This window comes from Pochonia chlamydosporia, chromosome 4 (assembly GCF_001653235.2).
Source record: "Pochonia chlamydosporia 170 chromosome 4, whole genome shotgun sequence".
In the NCBI taxonomy this organism is placed as follows: Eukaryota; Fungi; Ascomycota; class Sordariomycetes; order Hypocreales; family Clavicipitaceae; genus Pochonia; species Pochonia chlamydosporia.
In genome coordinates, this window is record NC_035793.1 from 2,316,590 (window position 1) to 2,337,701 (window position 21,112).

The 21,112-nt window shown below is 50.1% G+C and overlaps 7 protein-coding genes across 7 annotated transcripts; 2 read left to right on the top strand and 5 right to left on the bottom strand.

The window, feature by feature from the left end:
* Positions 1-80: 80 nt before the first annotated feature.
* Positions 81-2,939, bottom strand: VFPPC_08130 (mitochondrial translation initiation factor; the record flags this gene model as incomplete). The annotated part of the gene is made up of 2 exons (XM_018286889.1): positions 81-232; positions 314-2,939. The coding sequence occupies 2 exons, from the start codon at positions 2,937-2,939 to the stop codon at positions 81-83; spliced, it is 2,778 nt and encodes a 925-aa protein (XP_018143682.1).
* Positions 2,940-3,969: 1,030 nt separating this feature from the next.
* VFPPC_08131 (hypothetical protein) lies at positions 3,970-4,995 on the top strand (the record flags this gene model as incomplete). Its single annotated transcript, XM_018286890.1, has 1 exon — positions 3,970-4,995. The coding sequence occupies one exon, from the start codon at positions 3,970-3,972 to the stop codon at positions 4,993-4,995; it is 1,026 nt and encodes a 341-aa protein (XP_018143683.1).
* Positions 4,996-6,836: 1,841 nt separating this feature from the next.
* On the top strand, positions 6,837-8,208 carry VFPPC_08132 (vacuolar protein sorting-associated protein 74; the record flags this gene model as incomplete). The annotated part of the gene is made up of 4 exons (XM_018286891.1): positions 6,837-7,103; positions 7,239-7,485; positions 7,579-8,030; positions 8,119-8,208. 4 exons carry the CDS (start codon positions 6,837-6,839, stop codon positions 8,206-8,208), a joined length of 1,056 nt encoding a protein of 351 aa, XP_018143684.1.
* Positions 8,209-9,377: 1,169 nt separating this feature from the next.
* Positions 9,378-11,200, bottom strand: VFPPC_14350 (ribosome biogenesis protein Rrp14-C; the record flags this gene model as incomplete). The annotated part of the gene is made up of 3 exons (XM_018292119.1): positions 9,378-10,847; positions 11,022-11,105; positions 11,180-11,200. 3 exons carry the CDS (start codon positions 11,198-11,200, stop codon positions 9,378-9,380), a joined length of 1,575 nt encoding a protein of 524 aa, XP_018143685.1.
* Positions 11,201-12,339: 1,139 nt separating this feature from the next.
* On the bottom strand, positions 12,340-13,264 carry VFPPC_08133 (casein kinase substrate, phosphoprotein PP28; the record flags this gene model as incomplete). Its single annotated transcript, XM_018286892.1, has 3 exons — positions 12,340-12,456; positions 12,548-13,098; positions 13,198-13,264. 3 exons carry the CDS (start codon positions 13,262-13,264, stop codon positions 12,340-12,342), a joined length of 735 nt encoding a protein of 244 aa, XP_018143686.1.
* A 3,572-nt stretch (positions 13,265-16,836) lies between these two features.
* On the bottom strand, positions 16,837-18,369 carry VFPPC_08136 (succinyl-3-ketoacid-coenzyme a transferase; the record flags this gene model as incomplete). The annotated part of the gene is made up of 2 exons (XM_018286894.1): positions 16,837-18,013; positions 18,110-18,369. 2 exons carry the CDS (start codon positions 18,367-18,369, stop codon positions 16,837-16,839), a joined length of 1,437 nt encoding a protein of 478 aa, XP_018143689.1.
* A 684-nt stretch (positions 18,370-19,053) lies between these two features.
* On the bottom strand, positions 19,054-20,750 carry VFPPC_08137 (succinyl-CoA:3-ketoacid-coenzyme A transferase 1, mitochondrial precursor; the record flags this gene model as incomplete). Its single annotated transcript, XM_022428595.1, has 4 exons — positions 19,054-19,185; positions 19,249-20,263; positions 20,304-20,617; positions 20,691-20,750. 4 exons carry the CDS (start codon positions 20,748-20,750, stop codon positions 19,054-19,056), a joined length of 1,521 nt encoding a protein of 506 aa, XP_022284391.1.
* Positions 20,751-21,112: the final 362 nt, after the last annotated feature.

The following is a 21,112-nucleotide window of genomic DNA, read 5'->3' on the forward strand; positions in this document are numbered from 1 at the left end:
TTTTATGTGATGGTACAGATGCAGCCACCCCTTTCGCTATATCCTGACATCGATATCTACTTCTATACTTGCTGATTTCTTCATAATTCTCGCTTCTCTTTAACCTCCTCATACGCCTGGATCTGATCGTCGACTTGGAAATCTTCAAAGCCGTCTAGACCGATGCCGCATTCAGTGCCTTTGCTCATCTCCGACACGTCCTTCTTGACGTGCTTCAGAGTGTCGATTTTGCCTGCAAACGGGGGCCTTGATTAGCTCACCTTCGAGACATTGCGGAACACATTAACGGAATGCAAGGACTATAAAAGCTTACCATCAAAGACGACCTTGCCCTTTCGCAGTACTTTGACCATGGACGACTTCTTGACTGATCCATTTCGGACTCGACACCCGGCGATATTCTTGAAGACTCTCTTCTTTATGTTGATGGGGAATACCTGGAGAATGTCCGCCTCTCCAGTGACACGGTGGGTGACCTTCATAGGTAGTAGCTCTGAAAGGGCTGCCTTGGCGTCATCCACAACGTGGTAAATGACATTATGGTCCAAAATTTTGACTTTGGCTTCTTCTGCCCGCTGCTTGATATGGGGCAAGATGGAAACGTTGAAGTTGACAATTACGCTATTTGAAGCCGCCGCATGGTCAATATCGTATTCTGAAATTTGACCGGCTGCTGACCTAAGGATCTTGGGTCGTACTTCATTGTTGCCCAGTTCCAGGATGCTGCCACAGACGGCCTCGACTGAGCCGACGACATCGGCCTTTACTGTGAAATTCTGGTACAGGATACCAGGCTCCGACGGAACATCAGCAGCTCCTTCTTCTCCAGAGGCAGCTTCGGCAAGGGATTCTGCTGCAGCTTTCTCCCTTTGCCGCTGTTCTTGCTCAGCTAGCTGCACTGAGCTCTGCTCACGCTCTGCCATTTCTAACCGGTACTCAACAGCCGTCTTTGCCTTGCCTTCGTCTGGAGCCTGCAAGACCTGCTCCCCGGCATCTGGCAATTCTCGCCAACCCAATACTTCAACGGGAGTACCTGGTGGTGCTTCTGATAGCTCAGTCCCGGCTTCGTTGCGAAGGGCTCGAACCCTGGCCCATGTTTTGCCCGCAACAATGAAGTCTCCTAGGCGGAGTGTTCCACGCTTCACTAGAACCGTTGCTGCCTTGCCGTTCTGTTTCACACTGGACTCGAGAATCCAGCCCTCTGCCATATTGTCTGATTCTGCGCGTACGTCGAGGATCTCCGAGAGCGTAATGATATTTTCCTCCAGATCAGGCATGCCTTGACCGGTTTTACCACTCACGCAAACAACTTGTACGTCTCCACCGTAATCTTCAATTTCGACCCCATGCCGAGCAAGATCCGCCTTTACTTGGTCAACTCGGGCGTCCTCTTTATCAATCTTGTTGATCGCCACGATGATGGGCACCTTGGCAGCTGTGGCATGCTTCAAGGCTTCGATAGTCTGTGGCATGACACTGTCATCAGCAGCAACTACCAAGACAACAATATCGGTAACGTTGGCTCCTCTCTGACGCATGGAGAGAAAGGCAGCGTGTCCTGGTGTGTCCAAGAAGGTAATTTGTTTGCCAGTGGACATCTTGACAACAAAGGCGCCGATGTGCTGTGTGATCCCGCCATGTTCTTGAGCAGCAACAGATGATTTCCGTAACCAGTCCAACAGTGTCGTCTTCCCGTGATCAACGTGACCCATGATAGTGACCACTGGAGGGCGGCTTGGAAGTGAGGACACATCATCTGGAATTGGGCGAGGTTTTAAATCGCGTTGCGAACCAGTGTCGACCGTAGGATCGAAGCCGTACTCCATGGAGATGAGCGCAGCGGTTTCACCCGTCATGATGGTATCAGGCGTCACATTCTCAAAGCCCATCTCTTCCATGTCCATTAAGAACTGATCTGGGCGCTGCTTCAAAGCCTGGGCCAAGTTTGACGCGCTGATGTACTCGGGAAGAAAGATCGTGATAGCTTGAGCCTCTTCCTGAAGCTTGTTGTCTTTGCGTGCCTCCTTCTCTGCCTTTCGACGCTGTTTTTGTTCCCATCGATGTGTCGACTCATCGTCCCAATCCTCCTCCAATTCAGCCCGGCGCCCTCTTGCAGTTTTTCTCGTTTTCTTGCTTGGTCGATCATTCGAAGTTGGTTCGTCTTCAAGGTCAAAGCGCGATTTCCTCCTCTCCTTTTCCCTGGCCTTTTCCTGTGGTGGATGCCCAACGGTCTGATTGTGCCCTGCGCCATCTTCAACTCTTCTATCTGGAGCACCAGCCGTGACTGCTCCTCGTCGACCCCTGCCCTTCTCTTCTGTAATTCCAGCGACTCTCGTGTCTAGCTCTCCCCAAAAGTCTTGTTCCGATGCAACCTCGGGCTCATTAACTTTGGCTTTAGCTGAACCACCGATATTTGCGGGCTTTGGCCTCTGATGTGGTTTTCCTTTTGTTTTGTTCGCCCTTGTGATCTCCGACCACAAGGTGGACTCATTACCATGGTTATGGCCATGCGTAGGAGCCTGCTGTTTCCGGTGGCTAAAGGCGCCCCATCCGATTTGTCTTGGAGCACCACCCGGAGGATGCTTCGATGATTCAGCAGTGGAAGCATTGCGTTGATCTATACGGACGCTGGCGGAAGATGTGCTCGAGCGAGCAGAGCCAGTACTTGAGTCCTCTGGCGAAAGGCCCGTCGTCTGGGTTTTACTTTGCGCCTCTTGACCAGCCGTGGACCAGGACTCAGGTGTTGGAGGCGGTTTCGGTTCGCGCATCGTTTTAAACACATCGGCGAGAACGGATTTTGACTTTTTGACTTGTGCCTCGTGGGTACCGTGATTTCGGTTTCTGGTCTTGACGCGGGTAGTGTCCGAGACGGTGGGCTTGCTCGTTTCGCGATTCGCTCTGTTGGCATTTCTGTTCGGAGTGGTTTTGGTCCCTTTCATGCGGTTCCGGGCCTCTATCTCGTGAGGCAACAAGCTTTCATTCGTAGAGCTGTTGCTGCTCTGCGTAATTGAAGTTTTGCTGGTAGCAAACGAACCCCACGATTTTCTTGCGGCGCCAGAGAAGGCTCCGGGAAAGCCTTTATCGAGCGGTGCGCCTCCATTGGTATTTGAGTCGCGCAAAGCAGACGTCGTGCAGAGTCCTCGTGAAGTAGAGGTCCATACTGTCTTCTGGATGCGGGAGGTACTCAGCGACAGCTGGACTCGACAATTTGTACAAACAAACTGGTGGCCATGGCCCTGGTGGTTGCCGCGAGGATAGATTAGCTTCTATCAGACATTGTATGGAAGGTTGAAAAGGGAGAGCACACTACCTTCCAGGCTCGGGCTCTTAACATTGCCGTTGTACAGGCCAGACGGGGGAACTGCGGCCTGCCTCAATCATTTATGTTGACATGGAGCAACAATTAACGATGGAAGATGCTGCATCGGGTGAGGTCGACTGGTCGACTGTTCTCGTTTGCCAGGTGGAGCTTACTTTCTCTGGGCCTTGATTTTTGGGAACAGGGAGCTTGTCGACAGCACAGTGTGGTCTGGTCGGGTCTGGTCTCAATCGGGACAGGGATTGTCCGCCCAGCTCAGCTTTCTTGGAGGCATCAATATATTACATAGAGAGTATGGGCCTGCCAATGATGGCTAGGTCAATTCGAAAATCTCTGGATGAAGAATTACATTGTACATGATTTCCTATTATCAATTGCTTGCATTTCGCAAATTTCACCAGACTGTAAGAAGAGCTGTTCCTTCAAGAGCCGAATGTGCCGACTTTACAAACAATTTTTATGCTGATGACGTGGGGCCGAACTCTCAGGTACCACCAACAGAGAACCTCGCTCCTGTCAAGTTGGAAGTCAACACGGCAGTCGCTATATACTATTTTGCGCCAACCACCACAACAGACCACACAAAATAACACCAGACTCTGTCATCAGCGCCCCCTTTCTTCCTATTCTCCCCTGGTAGCACCTCCGTCATGGCTCCCACAAAGCGGGCTGGGAAAGCCAAGTCTTCAAAATCTGACGGTCCCAATGGATTGCCGCCAGCTCCGTTTAAGCAACCTCCTGACGTGCTCAAACCATTCATTGATGGCCTGTCGGAGAAGCATGTGTACATTACGCATATCGATTCCAAGCCTGCTTCTTTCAAGCGCAAGATATTCTTGGTTCCGGTTGCCATGAATGTCGCCGTCTCAATACTCTTCGTATGGCGCATGTATGCCATCCTGCCTTGGTACTGGAAAATCGTACAGTCTGGCTTTGGTTATTCCAATGAGACGACATTCCCCATTGGGAACTCTTCGTGGCAAGACTTCGTCTGGGAGGTGCTTCAGCGTGGCATCACCATGTTTATAGACTTTGTCTTGTTCGTATTTGTCTGGCCGTGGCCCGTGGAATTCACTGCTGGCCAAGTTCATGGCAATCCCATGAATTGGAGACGCAAGGTTGGCTTTCAAGACAAGGAGATTTACGTCCGACGCAGCCGCGACTGGGACCGGGTTCTGGGTGATATTTTCAAAGACGACGACTCCAAAAAGATTCTATTGGCTTACGTTAATGCGGCCACATCGCCAATCTTGCAAGAGCAAAAGACGGGCTACTTGCTGATGAACGGCCAGTGGGATCTCGACTGGGACTCCATGGTCCACGCTCACGCCTTGGTTGACAACAAGAATGTGGCGCTGGAGGCATTCAAGAGTGTTGTGCTGGTGTACCACAAGGATTTCGGATGGCTTTGTTATGACTTGAAGGCTAGTATTGCTGCCGAGGGAGACGAGAAGCGCAGGCAGGTTTTTGCCTTCCGGAATGCCCTCACTTCCATGGGCAAAGAAGACTTGTTCTACCGATGGGTGGAGATGGTGCAGTTTGACGCAACTCAGCCTGGAGGCTTTGGCCCAGAGCAGCAGGAGACCACGGCCAAGAAGATACGTGAAATGTTTGAAGAGGCTGGTGTCGACTTTGACGGTTTGTGGAAGGACGCAGTGGGCGAGGCGGCGATATAAATCGTGCACGACTCTACAAAGTGACGCGAATTTCCATGGATAATACTCTTGTACAATAGCAGTGGAGAGGGCTTCTTCTTCTCCGTCTTTTCTTTTGAAATAGAAAGAAATAGAATGTGGTCAACTAGAACTTGTCAAGAATAAAGTGCAAAAGCTCAAAGTACTGTCTCGTTGTGTGAAGGGGTTTAGCACAGGGTTAGGGTTGGAGATTTGTATTTGTAGCAACAGCGTCCCCAGACAGCTAACACAGAACAATCCGTCCGTGCATCATGCTTGATATGTTGATTGTGAGTTAGGAGCAGTTGAGATGCTGGGGATGTATCAAAAAAATTCAACAGATCGGACTAAGGATGGGACACTCAAGCTTAACTTCAAAGTAAGTTTCGTGCCTTGCAACACATTCCTGTTGTGTTTTTAACCAAGTTGTATGGTATGTGTCCAGGGCCGAGGCCGCCAACCATGGGTAACTGAAAATGGAATGGAGACTTGAGCCGTACTTAAGTACCTTTGCATACAGTTTGGAGTCGAACATGCAAATACAAACCATACTGGTTTATTGCACATATGCTCCGGGACATTTCTGTCAATGTCTCGGGGGCTACATGCGAGTTATGTTCAACAGAGAGTGTCACGTCACGCTACCACAGAGCTTGCCCGCATTACCATGGATGCGCATTTCGTAGAAATGAATCGACCCCCAATTTGGACCAATGTCTTTAAATGGAGCACTTAACGCTTATGTGAATTTGGAGAAAGGCAACGTTGAAGGTTAAGGGTTAAGCGATGCAAGTCCAAAGTCGTCGTCAGCATTGCTGCACGTCAGCAAAAGTAGAAATGGCCGGTGAGAGCAGCGGGATTGCTCGAGTCCACCGCTCGAGATATCAGAGACGGACAAGTTCACGACACAAAACGACGTAGAATGATATCACTAGCAGCCAAAAGTTTTAATGTTCAGACAGGGGGAGGTCAGCATCAAAGTTCTCAGTCAATTATGTTGACATGGACATATGCACGTCTGGTATCTGGAATTTTGGTCCATGCCGCCTCACTCCCGAGAGCCGGCCGCTCCATGTCAAGTCACCTTGCATGTTGATCAATTGATTGTCTGGCCCTGAATGTCTGGTGCACGTCTGGTGCCTCGAGCCCTATTGGACCCTGTAACCCTTGAGCCGGTCAGTGCCCCTTCAGTGGTGCTTCAGCACTGTGCTACGCTTGGTCCAATTGACCTTCACGTTCCCTGGCGCCTGGTTGGCTGGTTATATGTAGTCTGGTCTTCTGACTCTTGACACAATTGACGGCTTGGCATCGCTTATGTCCCAAGCCTGCACTGCGCCTAGGTACCTAGGTAGGTAACATGCACACATGGCCATTCTGTCATTCAACGACAAGGCCACCAGTTGACAATCTCTCGAATCTAGCTTCCAGTGGGACCAAACCTCAGAGCAGAATCAATCTTATCTGTCGGCATCGTCCACCGCCCTCCCTTCCCATACCATCCAGCCTGTCTGCGTCGACCACCTGAGTATCCTTTGTCGCTGTGGACCGCTCCCTGCGCCAACTTGAACCGTCTGGTCCAGCGTCCAGTCCGGCACTTGGTCCCTCCAGTCCAGTCGTCTTCCTTGCCTTACGTCGTCTGGTCTCGTCCCACTTGACCCCCTTTCTGCTTCACGCCGACACGACACTGTCCTGGCCCTTGCTTGGCCAACCTCGAAAATCTCATTGCCAACAACGCCCGGTCGACTTGCGACGAGCGGCGCATTTCTTTGGCGCCGCCGACATACGAATCCCCTTCGCGCCGCTAATCACCACCTTGTCACCTTGTCAACATCGTCCTCGTCAAGATGTCCTCATCAGGCCTTACTCGGCGCCGAGGCGCTGGCGGAGGCGCCGCTGCCAACACCGAGGGCGAAGCAAGCAATGCCGCTTCAAGAACCAATTCCTCCAACAACGTCAGAGACAATGGACCAGAGACGAGCTACGAGAATAGCGAGAATGGCCACAAAATTGCATTCGACCCCAGGGATATCAGCGAGAGCGCCGAGCGCAGCAAACAGCCCAAGCTGACCATGATGGAGGAGGTCTTGCTTTTGGGACTCAAGGACAAGCAGGTAAGGGATGCACAAGCAGCATGTTTTGACCATCGTGCCCAAACCTCCCAATTTGTCTCCTATTTCTCGATGACTTGGGATCGGCCCGTAGTTGTTGTGGCAAGGGCCTTCAATTGACGTGTCCTGCCTATCTAGGGATATCTCTCATTCTGGAACGACAACATTTCATACGCTCTCCGAGGATGCATTGTTCTCGAGCTTGCCTTTCGCGGACGCATCAGCATGGAGAAAGACCCTTCTAGACGGCGATTCTCTCCGGCCGATCGAAATATCGAAGTCATAGATGATACCCTTACCGGAGAAGTCTTGCTTGACGAAGCTCTCAAGATGATGAAGCAAAGCGAGAAGATGAGTGTGAGCTCCTGGATCGACTTGATGAGTGGTAAGTTTGTCGGCCGATATTGCTCTTCCTTGGCCCTGGACAGTCGTCGGTTTGGGTCGTCGTCACATCATGCTAACTTTGGATTGTTTTAAGGCGAGACGTGGAACTTGATGAAGATTGGTTACCAGTTAAAGCAGGTCCGTGAGCGTTTAGCCAAGGGACTTGTAGACAAGGGAATTCTCCGAACCGAAAAACGAAACTTCCTCTTATTCGACATGGCCACTCATCCCGTTGCCGACGGCGGAGCCAAAGAAGAGTTGCGTCGCAGAGTCCGTAACGTCCTCACCCAAAGAACCGTTGTCCTCAGTGGAAACCAATTCCTACCAGAGAACCTCGAGTTTAGATACCTGCGGACCATCTGCATGGTCTGCGCCGCTTATGCCGCCAATGTGTTGGAGAATGCTCTGTCAACCCTCGGCCACGAAGCACGTGAGAGAGCCTTTGCTCAAACAGACGAATTGTTGGCCGACTACAGCCAGTGGCCGTTTGGAAAGAAGGCTACCAGCAACGGCATTGGCGCTAACCTGCCACAGGTTATTTCAGAAGTAAGTTACCTCAGCCGAGAGAACGACCCCGAACCCACGGACAGTTCTTTGATATGGTGGGCGCGAAGATGGCTAACTCACTTGCTAGGAAATTGGCAAAGCCAAGGACAAGGAACTGCAGCTAGAAGTTGTCGCCGCCTGCCTGAGCGTCTTCACTCGCCTCGACTCCCTGCTATAAGCCACCCAAACACACGACTACACCATGCGTCGATGTACCGCAAAGTAAACACCACCTTTACGAATCTGGCGACCCTTTGATGGTAGTGACCAATCCCACAATTCTGGCGCAGCCGACCCAATACAGTTCTCGAGTCGAGGTGCTTCTTCACTACCTACCGAGATAAACAACCACTCTTTTGCCTTCACCTCATGATCTCCATTCAAACATTCCACGTTTCAACGACAACGTTTATCACTCGAAAATTGCTTTCCTCACCGAACGACTTTTAGGCTAACAAGACATGGTACCAATCAAGGTGGAATAGACGGGATAGCAGCCCTAGGGAGAACTAGAAAAGGGGGTGGGTGATATGGCGAGCAGGATAAAAAGGGGGGCAGTTGGGGAAAAAAAATAAAACACAACGGGAACATGGGAAGGGAACCGTGTTTTTAACTTGACGGATTGTTTTAATTATATGCCAAATTTTACTCCTTTTGTTGTTAACATCTACCGCTGTTCAAAGTCATGGGGTTTGTAGTCTGCGTTATTGTCAGAGAGGTGTATCCGCTTCAAAGAGAAACACACGATATCTGAAGAGACAGCATGACGGTAGATTCCATGCGGAGTATCTATATGTGGGTGACTTATGAAGCGATTCATGGCCCATGGGGCATGTAGAAGGGACACGACAGTGCCGTACATGGATAGGGGAACAGTCCCAGTCGACCTATGGTGGTTATTTGTGGTTTTAGCAAGTGTGAAATCTCAAGACAGCTCAACATGATGAATTAAGCGTATGCATTGCTTATATGAATTTTAACCCTAGACAACAATCATGATTATAAAACAGATAAACCATAGCCGCGCTCATCGCCCCGCTCATCGCCCCCGTTATGCTGAGCCTTGCAAATCTACCCGGCCCAACTTCGAAATTGTGCAACCACCCCTTTTGCAGTTCACCTATCCTTGACCTAAACATCAACTCTAGTCAAGAGTGTAAACATGTAACCATCCCAGCTTTTAATGAGTCCGAGACACAGCAAGTGTCCAACGCCAACGCCAACATGAGAAGACGGAAATGTCGCCCCGTCATGCAAAAGAAAACGTGCGGTATGACATGTAGCAGAATTGATCAGCCCGCAAATACAGGCAAGAAAGATGCTTGTCCATGATTCCATGATATGCGCCTACTTTCGGCGACCGCCAACCCCAAAGCTGCCTTCAAATCCAGGTCGTCCGCCCTTCTTCTTCTTGGCGCCGCCCTTCTTTTTGCCAGCTTTTCCGAGAAGCTTTTCTTCTCTGCGTTGCTTGATGTTGTCTTCTCGTTTCTTTTGTCTCTCCTTTTGCGCCTGTTGGACGCCCTTGGTGCGCTCTGTCCAAGCCTTTTCGCTCTTTTTCTTGGCTGCCTCTTTCCGTTTCACGGTCTTCTTCAGGATCGCTTCGTCGTCGCGAATCTTTTCGCCCTCAACTCTCCGCCTAGCTGTTAACCATGCCTCCTTGTCTGCAATGTCGGCGCGCTTTTCCGCATCCAACCCTTGCAGCCTCTTCTTCTGATTTTGGACCTTCAGCAGCGCAGTCTTGGCATCAGAAGGTCCTTTCTTCTTGTCTTGGCTCAACATATAGCTAAGATCGTGAGACATTTGTGCGCCATCCCCGAAGGCGACCCGGCCAAAGGAGAAGCCGCCAGTGCCTTCATCAAGCTCAACAGCGGGGCTCATGACACCGGGTGAGTTAGAAGCCAGGGCTTCTTCTCGTTTTCTAGCTTCTTCCAGCTTGGCTGCCTTTCGGAGTTCCAGTTTGCGCTCTTTCCGCTGCGCTTGCTTGGCTCGTCTGGATTCAATGAGCTCCTGTCGGGTTCGGATGGGTTTGCCATCTGGGCCGTCTGCTTTTCGAGCAGCCCTAAGCGCTTCAATCTTAGCCGCAAGTCGGGCTCGCAGGGCAGTAGTGTCCGCAGGCAGCTTGATATGCTTGGGCTTTTCTGATGGAGGGATGGTAGATGAGATGGAAGTTGTGCTACTGGCTTGCTCGGCTGATGGGTCGTTTAGCGAGCCTGTAGCATCATCGTCGACATCGAAGGTTGGCGAATGGGGTTCGGACTCGGATCGTGAAGCAACCTCGGCATCGACTTCCTTGGAATGGCTCACTATACTATGTGAACGTTCCTCGTGGCTGCGATGCGCGGATTTGGCCACACCGTTGGCATTCTGGTTAGTCTTGTCGGTGCTTTCTGGCTTCTTGGTTTTTTTCTCGGCTTTCTTCTCTGCTTTCTTTTCTCGTTTTGCTTCGCGCTTGGCATCCTTCTTTGACATCTTGGTAGCTGCTTCTCCAGCCTCTACGGTACCGTTTGTTTTATCTTCATCTCCATCCTCGGCCAATTTCTGCTTTTTGTTGCTCTCTTCGGACTTCTTTTTCAGACCTTCGCCAGGCTTCTCAATCTCGACGCCATCGATGGCTTGGAAGGAGTTGTCGTCCTCTTCATCCTCATCATCATCCTCGTCTTCGGCTTCCTCCTCCATCTCTCTCAGTTTCCTTTTGTTTTTGGCTCGCTCGTCCATGACCTCCTTGGCGTTGCGGTTTAGTTCGCTGTCAGGGTCTAGCTTGGCTCTTCGAGCAGCGGCGGCTTCCTTTTTTGTTTGCTTCTTCTTCTTCCATTGATCCTAGAGACAGTCCTTAGTTAGAGAATTTATTCCTGGAATTGCTGAGAGTGGCTCAATTTGCCGGCATTAAAATGTGGTGGGCACAGTGAGCCATGGGTAAAAAGCTGTATTTCATTGTGGCTGGGCTGGGTGTTTGGCCGAGTGCAAACGTCGTCACTACTGGGATTCACATACAGTCGTATCTTCCCCATAGTAGTCCTTTGCTGAAATGAGACTCAAAAGGCCATTAAAGGCTGCTGCATGATCGCGCAGGCGATCCTAAGGTCGCTGGTTAGCCATATTTTTGGGATTGGGTTTTTCTCGGCTCCATGAAGTAGCGGGGCAAAACGAACCTGTAGTGATGATGCTTCCATGGCTGACGACGCTCTCCAGTGCGGTAAATAATATGAAAACTATCTTCAGCAAATTGATCGACGTTTTGCGAAGTAGGAGACCAGCTTTGCTCCTGCCAGCCGTGGCGCAGGTCTTTTGAACAGACGAGTCGAAGATGGGTGTCAAAATGATGAAGGCGGTCGGGTGGTTTTGGCCGCCTCCAGCATTTTTTTCCTGGCACCAAAAAAATCCGGACTCCACCTCAACTTTTGTCGTTTGTGGCTGATCCTTGACTGGACTGGTGGGAATCTTGTGCTCACGGCAAAATGTGGGGTGCCAGGTTGACCTGGGTTTGCTGGGCTTCAATGTTACCAGTTTGCCAGGCTTCAGGCGCCGGCTTCCACTACTTGCCTGGTAAGTAGGGACAAGCAATCAATCCCCCGCAAATAACATTGAATACTTGACGTGTACAGTATGTAACAAGGAATATTGAACTCTGTCATGTGTTCCCAGGTGCCATCCTTTTGAACGAAGGGGTTGCAACTGGAGGTGGTTGGTAAAAAGACAAACGAAGAGACTAGAGCTTTGAACATTGACCCAGCAGTCGCAACAGGCTGTAGCAGTCTGGTCGCTTATGATCCATTGAAGAGTCAACATTGAAGCCATGCAGGCTTAACAGCTTTTCTGCGCCACCAAGGCCGACTGCCAATTTCGCTGGCCATTACCAGACTCCAGTCCTCCATTCATGTTGCTCCTGCATTGTACCTCATACCAGCACATCACCTAAAGGAGGAACGCAACACAACGAATTCAGTACACTCGCTTTACCATGAATCTAAGCGTTTCGAAGACATGCTACATTCACAAAACAAAGATGGATTAGGGTTATTTGCAAGGTCTTTAGCAGAATACGTTTTGATTACGAGCAATTCGTCGTGCCGTAGCAGCTGGGTAGAACACTGGCTCAACCCGAGCTGAGGTCAAATTCAATTCATTTGCCATCTGCTCACTGGTTTACGCGGACACAGAATTGCAAGATTGTCACTGGCGTCATCTACCACACAATGATTCCGTTTGAGCCTGTGAAGGAGATATATTTTGTCGCGGACCCAATACCTGGACCGGGTCTGTGTATTCATGCTTGCTAAGATATGAACCAGATGGAGGCCTATATCATATATCATTTCTTCTTACTGGACTTTTTAGGCCCAGCCGCAGCCTCTCGCTTCTTAGCCTCCTTGGCATCAATCTCTGCCTTTCGAGCCTTTTCTTGCTCTTCTTTTTCTTCCTTCTCGGCCTATTGTGCGAAATGAGTCAGCAACACCAATCATGAATGGCCACAACAACGATAGCCAGTTTGTTAAACTGCCTGCCTTCTGTCTACATACCTGTCTCCGGGCAGCGTCGGCTGCGCGTTGTTCTCGAATGAGCTTAAGACGAGCAAGGTCTGCCTTGGCCTGATCTGTTTTGCCTTCTGCCTGCAGCTTCAAATACCTCTCCTTGGCGGCTGCCGCCTCCATAGCTTCCCGTTCTTTTCGGTTGCCAGGAGCATTCATGTTCTGAACGCCCTCGGTGATTTCATCCACGTCGCTACTCTTGGTTTGTTTCCGGGCTGATTTGGAGTGGTTCGGATTTGTGGGCATACCGTCGTCGCTCTCATCGTCGCTGGACGGCATGTCGCCCACTTCGACGTTACGAGACTTTTGCTTGGCAATGGCGGCCTCTTTGCGGGCCTTTTTCAGAGCCTTGCGGTCATCACGATTCTCAGAATCCGCCGCAGCTTTTGAAGCGTCAGCGTTGTCGCTCTCTTCTTCGCTAGACTCCTCCTCGGAGTCTTCCTCTTCATTTGAACGCTCGTCCGCGGCGTCAGCAGACCACATGCTGACTTGATTGCCATCGGCGTCGACCGGCTGTAGCGAGCGAGAATAGTGTTTACCACCTAGTTTCAGGGAGAAACGTATTAGTGTTGGCTAGATTCCTGGCATCTAAATTTGCAAATGGCAAAAGCACGAGTTTTTTCAGTTCTCGGGCGACGTACCACCTCTGGTTGGCTTGTTAAACTTTCCAGCACGACCACGAGCACCGGTTGTTGCACTGCCTGCCATGTTGTCTGGTCGAAATTGATATAGATACAAGAAGCGGAATAGCAATGAGAATCGAGATGGATTTCTTGGGCAGGAAGCAAAAGCAAGATCGTAAGGGTATCAGGCCGAAATGACGGGGGGGAAGGGACAAGTTGACTGCACAATATGAATGGAAAAGAAGAAAGCAGAATTGCTTGGTGGCGCCTGAGGCGGGGTAGCGGGGTACTTTTTGTGAAAGTCAAGTCCAGTCTGGTCTGGTTGTGGTCAACTCAACTGGTTGCCGTTGCCAGACCAAACAGAAAAAGGCAACATGCTCAAGTGGTGGACGGAGTGGCGTCTCGTGCCGTTGGCCCTTTGAAGACTTATGCAGGGCATGTTGTTTGCTCATCAGTAGCTCCATGTCTGCAAGACAGGAAATGTGTCACAGGGGTCTACAAGGATCATTCAAATGGACTACGGAGTACTTCGCATGGATAAGCAGCACGTCAACATGAAGTGGTGAGTCAGTCGCATCGAGACATGTTGAGTCCACAAGGCTCTAAAGGTGTGAGTCGTGAGTCAACCAGACATTGAACTAATAAGGGTAAACTGGCCTACTGGCCAACTGGTCAACTGTCTAGTGTGGCAGGAACCGTCAACACTCACACGACCAAAGAGTGAACAGCAATTTACTCCTTCAATGTGTCAAAACTGTCCGGGACCTTCCTTGGCTGCTGCACTAGGCATTGACTCCTTCTTGATCCTTGTCCTTACATACTTGTAGGTATGACTGATGGCCTGTAGAAATGCTCAGTGGTGACGAGGCCATTCCGCAGAAATCTAGATGGGGAGCAAGACTTGACGGCACTCAGCATTATGCACGCCATCCGATTGATCGAGGCAACCACCAGCCATCTGTCGACACTCCATAGCTTGTTCGTTTCCGTATATTCCTTTTAGCATTTATTCATTTACGATACCCCATAAACTCCTAGTCCATTAATGGATTGAGCACGAAGCCCCGGGAACTGCGCTTCAAACGCCAACCCTTTCAATGTCGACAGAATTCGGGAGCATCCGCCCACTAAACCCGACGGGTCAACTGCAAGTGGCCAGCCAGTAAAAGCCACGGCAATGACCAGTCTTCAGGTCATGACCACGAGCCAGATTCAAATTGCGGCTGCCCCTCCGCCCACTCCACGGCTCTGGCTGATCTTTCTTCCGGAGGCCCCTGCCCAACGAATAAACTTGTGCTCGTCTCGGCCGCACGTTTTGGCCTTTTTCTTCTCTTCTTCTTCAACCTACTAGAAAATATCAATCCTTCATATTCACTCTGGCTTTCACTTACTTCAATGGATGTCACCGGAGGGGAAACTGGAGGAAAGATCGGATCCTAGCCGTCGATCTTACCATTTGGTCTGCACGCATTTCGGTGCTCGTGGTCCAGATAAAAATTTCAACCGGCGGCACATTTCCTCCTCGAGACGCATCTTGTGAGACGGCAACTTATTACTGTGACATTACGCCAGATCATCTCACTCGTCTCGATATCCCTCGCCTTTTAATTCTCTATTTTCATCTTCTGGCTTGTCATGCAGAATCGTCAACGTAAGTTAGAAGTAGCATTCGCGAATTGTGGCAGTAGTCGTAGAGTGCGTGTTGTCAAAGGAGTAATCATCGAGTTACCCACCCACACTTCATCACCGTAGCTTCGGTCCCGTATACATTAGCCTCTCTTAGTTGACTCATCCATACAATAACATCATTTAACCTTCCATATTTGGCTGAATGGCTGGCTTTGACTCGGTCCGTCGAAGATGAGCACCAACATGGCGGATTGAATCTGTGCATTTAGTGCAAAGCAGTAGCAGTACATGGCATTCCCAAGCACGGTTTGGCGGTCATGATAGCTGCCCATTACGTTCAGTTGATCACGTACATCACATGTGTGAGATGGTATTTTGAATCAAGTTTTGCCCTAGCCGTATTATTCAAACGAGCTGCATTGTACGCAAATTATCAGGGACAATGAAGCCGCAAAACTTGTAATGTACATGCTTCTTTTCCAACATGTCGACGCCGAACCCCATGCATTAAAGAACAGATTGCCAAACCGACCAATGAGAAAGGGAAAACTTCGCCTCAAAAGAGCACACCATTCTGGCCTGTAGAGTGAGTGCAAATGCCGTTGCGCCTGTCCCATCACATAGTACTCTCAGGTGTTGTCGAAATTAGACAGGCTGCCGATCAACACCACAAGGTTCTTGTATCAAGTGAAAAAGCCAATTCTTCTCACTCAAAAACGCCTTCTTATTATTTAATCAGGGAGAAACAAATTCTGCAAAGCCAAAGTTGTGGTTCGTGAGTATCTTGGAGGGGGCTCGTCGGCGTCGTAAGGAGGTGGATTGGTCTCGTCCAATTCAGGCACTGGAATTGGAGTACGGGGCACAGATACGGGAAGGTCAGAGCTAGACTCTGAAGTGCTGTTATTCTGATGTCGACGTCTTCCGTATTGATCGTAGCTGGCCCGCCATTCGCTGGCCGTGTGCTGCTCGAATTCGAGGCGTTCCCAACCATTCGATCTGATTTGACAATATTCCTGCTGTCGCCGTCGTGGGAGATCGAAATTATTGAGCGATGGTCTTCTCGAATTGACATTCGCCCACAATTCTTCCGACGGAGAACAGCCACCCGGCTCGTTAGCCCTTGGCCGCGAAAGAATACTGTCATAGGGTTCTACCACGACACACCTAATTGCAGCCGCATTCAAGCGCGATATTGGCAGGTTCCCAGATGTGTTGGGCTTTCTAGAGGATGAGGTTGGTCGAATTGGAGAGTGTGGGCTGTTTTCATCACGGCGTCTGCCCAACTGGCGTCGGGTGTGCCTTTCGCGGAGGCGCACTCTCTCTCGCACCGCCTGGAGGATTCCACGAATGTCACCGGCGTCGAGCCTGCGATCAAGCATGTTCGACATTGGTAAACTGGAGGACACCTCGTTTTCATCAACCGCCTCGTCAGAACATTGTCTTGCCGTCGCATGAGCTGAGTTCGACGAAGATGTCATGTCCACATCTGACACATCTGACACATCCGAGCTGCTCGGTGCCGAAAGCATTTCCCATTCGCTTGGATCATCCATTGTTGTCGTATTAAAAGTTCGGGCTTCGGCCATTGATTCCACAGCAGCCGTGTATCTTAGCCAGTGTCGTAATAGTCGGTCTTTGTTCTTTTTGTTGCTCTCTTGCAGTCAATGGCAGTGAAACACTGAACTTGAATCGCGATAGTAAAGTATGCCGAAGAAAGCGATTGAGAACAAAAGGAAAAGGACCCTAAAATCTCCCTTTCAAAGGAAATAGTGGCTTCATATATATCTGCTACTCGGAAATTTGAGTTTGGGGAATAAGCTCGACACTGAGCCGTAGATTTCCTTTCTGCCATTGTCTGTAGGTTTACGCCTGCAGCATCCGCTCAAACGCAAAGACAGAAGCTAAAGTATTGATGTCGTAGAAATGAGTTTGACTCGCCGAGTCTGTTTTGGAATGGCGTGAAATTCAAGTACTCGGTGGGCAAGTATGAGTTTGACCGACTTATAATTAGTAAAGGGTGTTGTCGTCTCAAGAAATATCATTACCTAGTGATCTTAAAACTTCATCAAGTCTCCGCCTCTTGTTTCTTCGTAATGAAGGCTCTGCTTGCTCGCTCCATACCATGTTTGTTGCTTTCCTGGATGCCTTTTGTGACAAGTGGAGCTTTCCAAGGCCTTGTACAACAAGGGGACGAGTAAACGTCATTCTTTTAGTTGCAAAGAGTCCCCTGCTGACATATGATGGGGTCGAGGTAATACCACCTCGACCACTGTGTCCCAGAAATAAGCACGCAAATGATTTTGATGGTAACGTAAAAGGTCCTACAACAGCTTGCGAATCGGTTTGAGCTTCGCACAAACTCAAATCTTGATCTTTGCCCAGCTGACCAATAAAGGCGTAAAGCCAAAATGCCCATGTCTCGAAGGCAATGTCGTGGCAGGATCCTCCGGCTTTTACAGAAGTCTCAATGTCCCACGTCGGTAGATATGCCTTTGCAGTATCCGTCAGGTAGTCCAGCAATGGGGGCGCCTGCCCGTCTGCAACGAACTTTACAGAACAACGAGAGTCCCTGCAAAGCAAAGACAAGTCTGCGTCTATTCTCTTCGAGAGTTCCTTCAGTCGGTTGCTTCGAATTTGCTCCAACGGTGCGAAAAGTAGTAAATACCGTAATAAGGAGTCTTCCATGCCGCTAGCCGGACCAGCTATTTCCCAGCCGTGCTCATGAGCAGAGCTAGAAGGGTCTGGCCAGTCACTTTTGGAAGCCGTGACATCGTATAATGCCACTGATGGAAACTCTGTGATCCAGCGAAGTGATTCCTGCGTGATGTCTTGATCACCCCAAATGCGCAGCACTCGCAGTAAAGGGAACGGAGTGTCCATTTCTGACCAGCCACGGACGACTCTGTCATTAACTTCGGGAAACGTAGAGCGCACTTCGTCAGCAGGCTTTATAAGTTCCAACACTCCCAGGTTTTTCATATCCGCGAGGCAAAGCAGCTCATGCGTGCTGAACTGACAGCCACCACTGATAGTTAAGTGTGCGATGAACTGTGTTGATGAGGATGTTAGAGGCTGAGTGTAGATTTTGAGTTCCTCTGTCGGACGGCAAATATGTTGTCTAAATCGATAGAGGCCAAGTGTCATATCTTCATCATCCGCTACCAAGATACGTGAGAAGAGTTTCCAGGCGTGCAGGCATACCCCTCTGGCAAGTCATTGTTAGCTTTCTGGAGCAGTGTGTAGGCAATATTGTGGCAACCACATTTGCCAATAATCATCTTGCGGCGCCAAATTTACTAACCTTGCCTCGAGGAATCGCCAGATACGCCAAAGAAGTCGGCTGGGGATTGATTCGAGGTGGTGCTCAGTGACGTCTCCGATGTTGTTAGCAATGACGTGCGTGGCCATGTCAATCAAGGATCTCGGTCCCTTTGTTCCTCGAGGAGTAAACAAAGGATATGGCCGCCGACGAGACCAATCCCGTTCACCATCATGAATGGTGAGGCTCTGTCGCGGGACAGTCCATTCTCTGTAAACCTGCCCTGACGTCTTGTCAAACATGGCGAGTATTTGAGGGCAATCGCACCATGGTGGGAGAGCGAGGCGGATGCGATGACGCTCGAAATTCGAGAGAAATGCAGACAGCCAGATCACAATTGTAGTCCAAGCAAAATGCTAGCTTGGAATTGATGCGATCAACTGGGGCACATGCTCGCTCGATGTTGAATGCTGCCGGGCCCTCTCTAAAGTTCAAGTGCGTATGAAGAGCTTGGAGTGAGCGAGCATCAACTCGGTGATGTGATTCGTAAGCCAACTTTGTCAGGCTGGTGCAAGACATCTGAAGCACCCACCCACCTGGTGAGCATACACTTTGACAGTAATAATATTTAAAACAGAATCAAACGAACAAGGACGCTCATCTAAAATTTCCCGACAAAGGTCTTTTCCTTGTATTTATCTAGGTTTTTATTTATTTATTTGTGTTTGTTTATTGAGCTTTTCCTTGCTTTGCCAAATGGCGGTTTGCAAATCCGAGCTCACAAACGGCCCACCAAACGCCTCAAAATGTGTCGCTCCCAAGATATCAAGTAAGAAACCATCATGCCCAGTTATGTCGTTTTGACATACAACTTTAAACAAAAAATGCAATCATCTTCATGCCACCGGACGCATCCGCGCCCACTTATTGCTGGCATTCCTCTTATGAAATGCTATGCATGCATATGTTTTTTTTTTTTTTTTTTTTTACAACATGGGCTTAAGATCCTTGGCCACGGTGAAAGGCGCTTCCGTCTTGCTCTTGATCTCATCGACCGTAACACCGTCCGCAATCTCGATGAGGGTCAACCCGTGTGCAAAGTCGACGTCAAACACTCCCTAAAAATCCACAATGTTAGCCATGTCATGAATGTGACGTGGTGTTGGGTCAGGGAAACTCACCAGTTCAGTAATGATTCGAGACACACATGCACGTCCAGTCAAGGGGAATGCACACTGCTTGACAATCTTAGGGTTGCCCTTCTTGTCGGTGTGCTCCATTGTCACAACCACCTTGGTCTTTGAGGGGTTGCTGACAAGGTCCATGGCACCTCCAAAGCCTTTGACCTTGCCTGGCAACATCCAGTTGGCAAGGTCGCCGGTTCCACTGACTTGCATGGCGCCCAAAATAGTGAGATTAATTCTTCCACTGCGAATCATGCCAAAGCTCTCTTCGCTACCAAAGACAGCTGCGCCGCGGTTAAGGGTCACCGTCTCTTTTCCAGCATTGATCAAATCAGCGTCCTCGCTACCCTTCTTGGGATAAGGTCCCAAGCCGAGAATGCCATTTTCAGACTGAAGCTGAACCTCAACCTCTGGGCCAACGAAACCCGGCGCGAGCATGGGCATGCCAATGCCAAGATTGGCGTACATGCCGTTCTTAAATTCCTTGGCGGCCCTCTTGACAATACGCTCGCGTTTGGCAGCTGTGTCGCCAGAGCCCAAGGCAGCCTTGGCGTCAGCATCGTTCTCGTCCTTGGCAAAGGTAAATTTTTCGATGTTCTTTTCGCTGGTGCTCTGAATGACACGCTTCACGTAGATACCCGGTAGGTGGACGGCTTCGGGAGGGATCTCGCCAGGTTCGACAATATGCTCGGCTTCGACAATAGTCATCTTGGCGTTGCGACCCATGGCACCGTTGAAGTTGTGGGCAGCAAGACGGAACTGGCAATTGCCAAGTTTGTCCGCCTTGTAAGCCTTGACAAAGGCGTAGTCACCATCAATGGCGTGCTCCAATAGATATGACTTGCCATTGAACACCTTGACGTCCTTGGGATACGAGTATTCATCAGGGGTGCCGTCAGCTTTGTTTTTCAAGGGTAGGTCACCAGTCTGAACAACGGTGCCAAATGCAGCGGGAGTATAGAAGGCAGGAATGCCCTTTGCCACCAGCAGCGCAACGCTCCGCCAGAGTTCCCTGGGGAGTCAGCTCAAGCTCAACCTCACCAGTCAGGTACATGGTTTCAAAGGTCTTGTTTTCTCCAATGTAACTGGCAACCATCTTCTTGACCTGTTTGGTCTTGAGGAGCTTGCCGAGCCCAGAGTTGTCTGTACCGGCATTGTTGGACACAGCGGTAAGGCCCTTGATGTCAGGCTTTTGGAGAACCTCGTCGATGAGAGTGTCAGGGACACCGCAAAGGCCGAATCCTCCACAAAGGAGCGTCGAGTTTGGTTTCATATCCTTGAGTGCTTCCGAGGCAGAAGGAAAGACCTTGTTGATCTCGGCGCGGCGCAACGACACGGAGAATGATCTGGACAAAATGGGAGAAGGCTGACGCGTAGGCCGTGTTAGCTCATGTGTTCGTCAATGGCCACAGCGATGACAGAAACGGAAAGGCACGTACATTTGTGCCATGGCGAGCAAAGGCTCGCAAGGTCGCCATGCGAAGCGCGGTAGATGGCATGGTGAATAGGAGAATTCTGCCGTGTGAGACAGTTTACACTTTACACAAGCAGGCGTTCGCGTACGAGATGTCTTGTCAGGATCGAAAAATCGTCCACAGAAGCCAAGACAACGGCGGGTTGGGACTTGATGGTGAGGGAGGACTGCAGTACCGGTAAGAGCCGTTCAACCTATTTGTGACAATGATGAAGCCGAGCCGTTGCAGACTGGAGGGGAGAAGTGAATCAAATGACTGGGCTAAACCGGTGGCAGAAGAGGAGGGCCAAAGGCAGAAGAAGCTGGGTTGGGAAGCTGGATGCGACATGTTGGCGGTTTAAAGCAGCTGCACCACGGTAACAGCGGCATTGGGCCGCTGATGGCCGA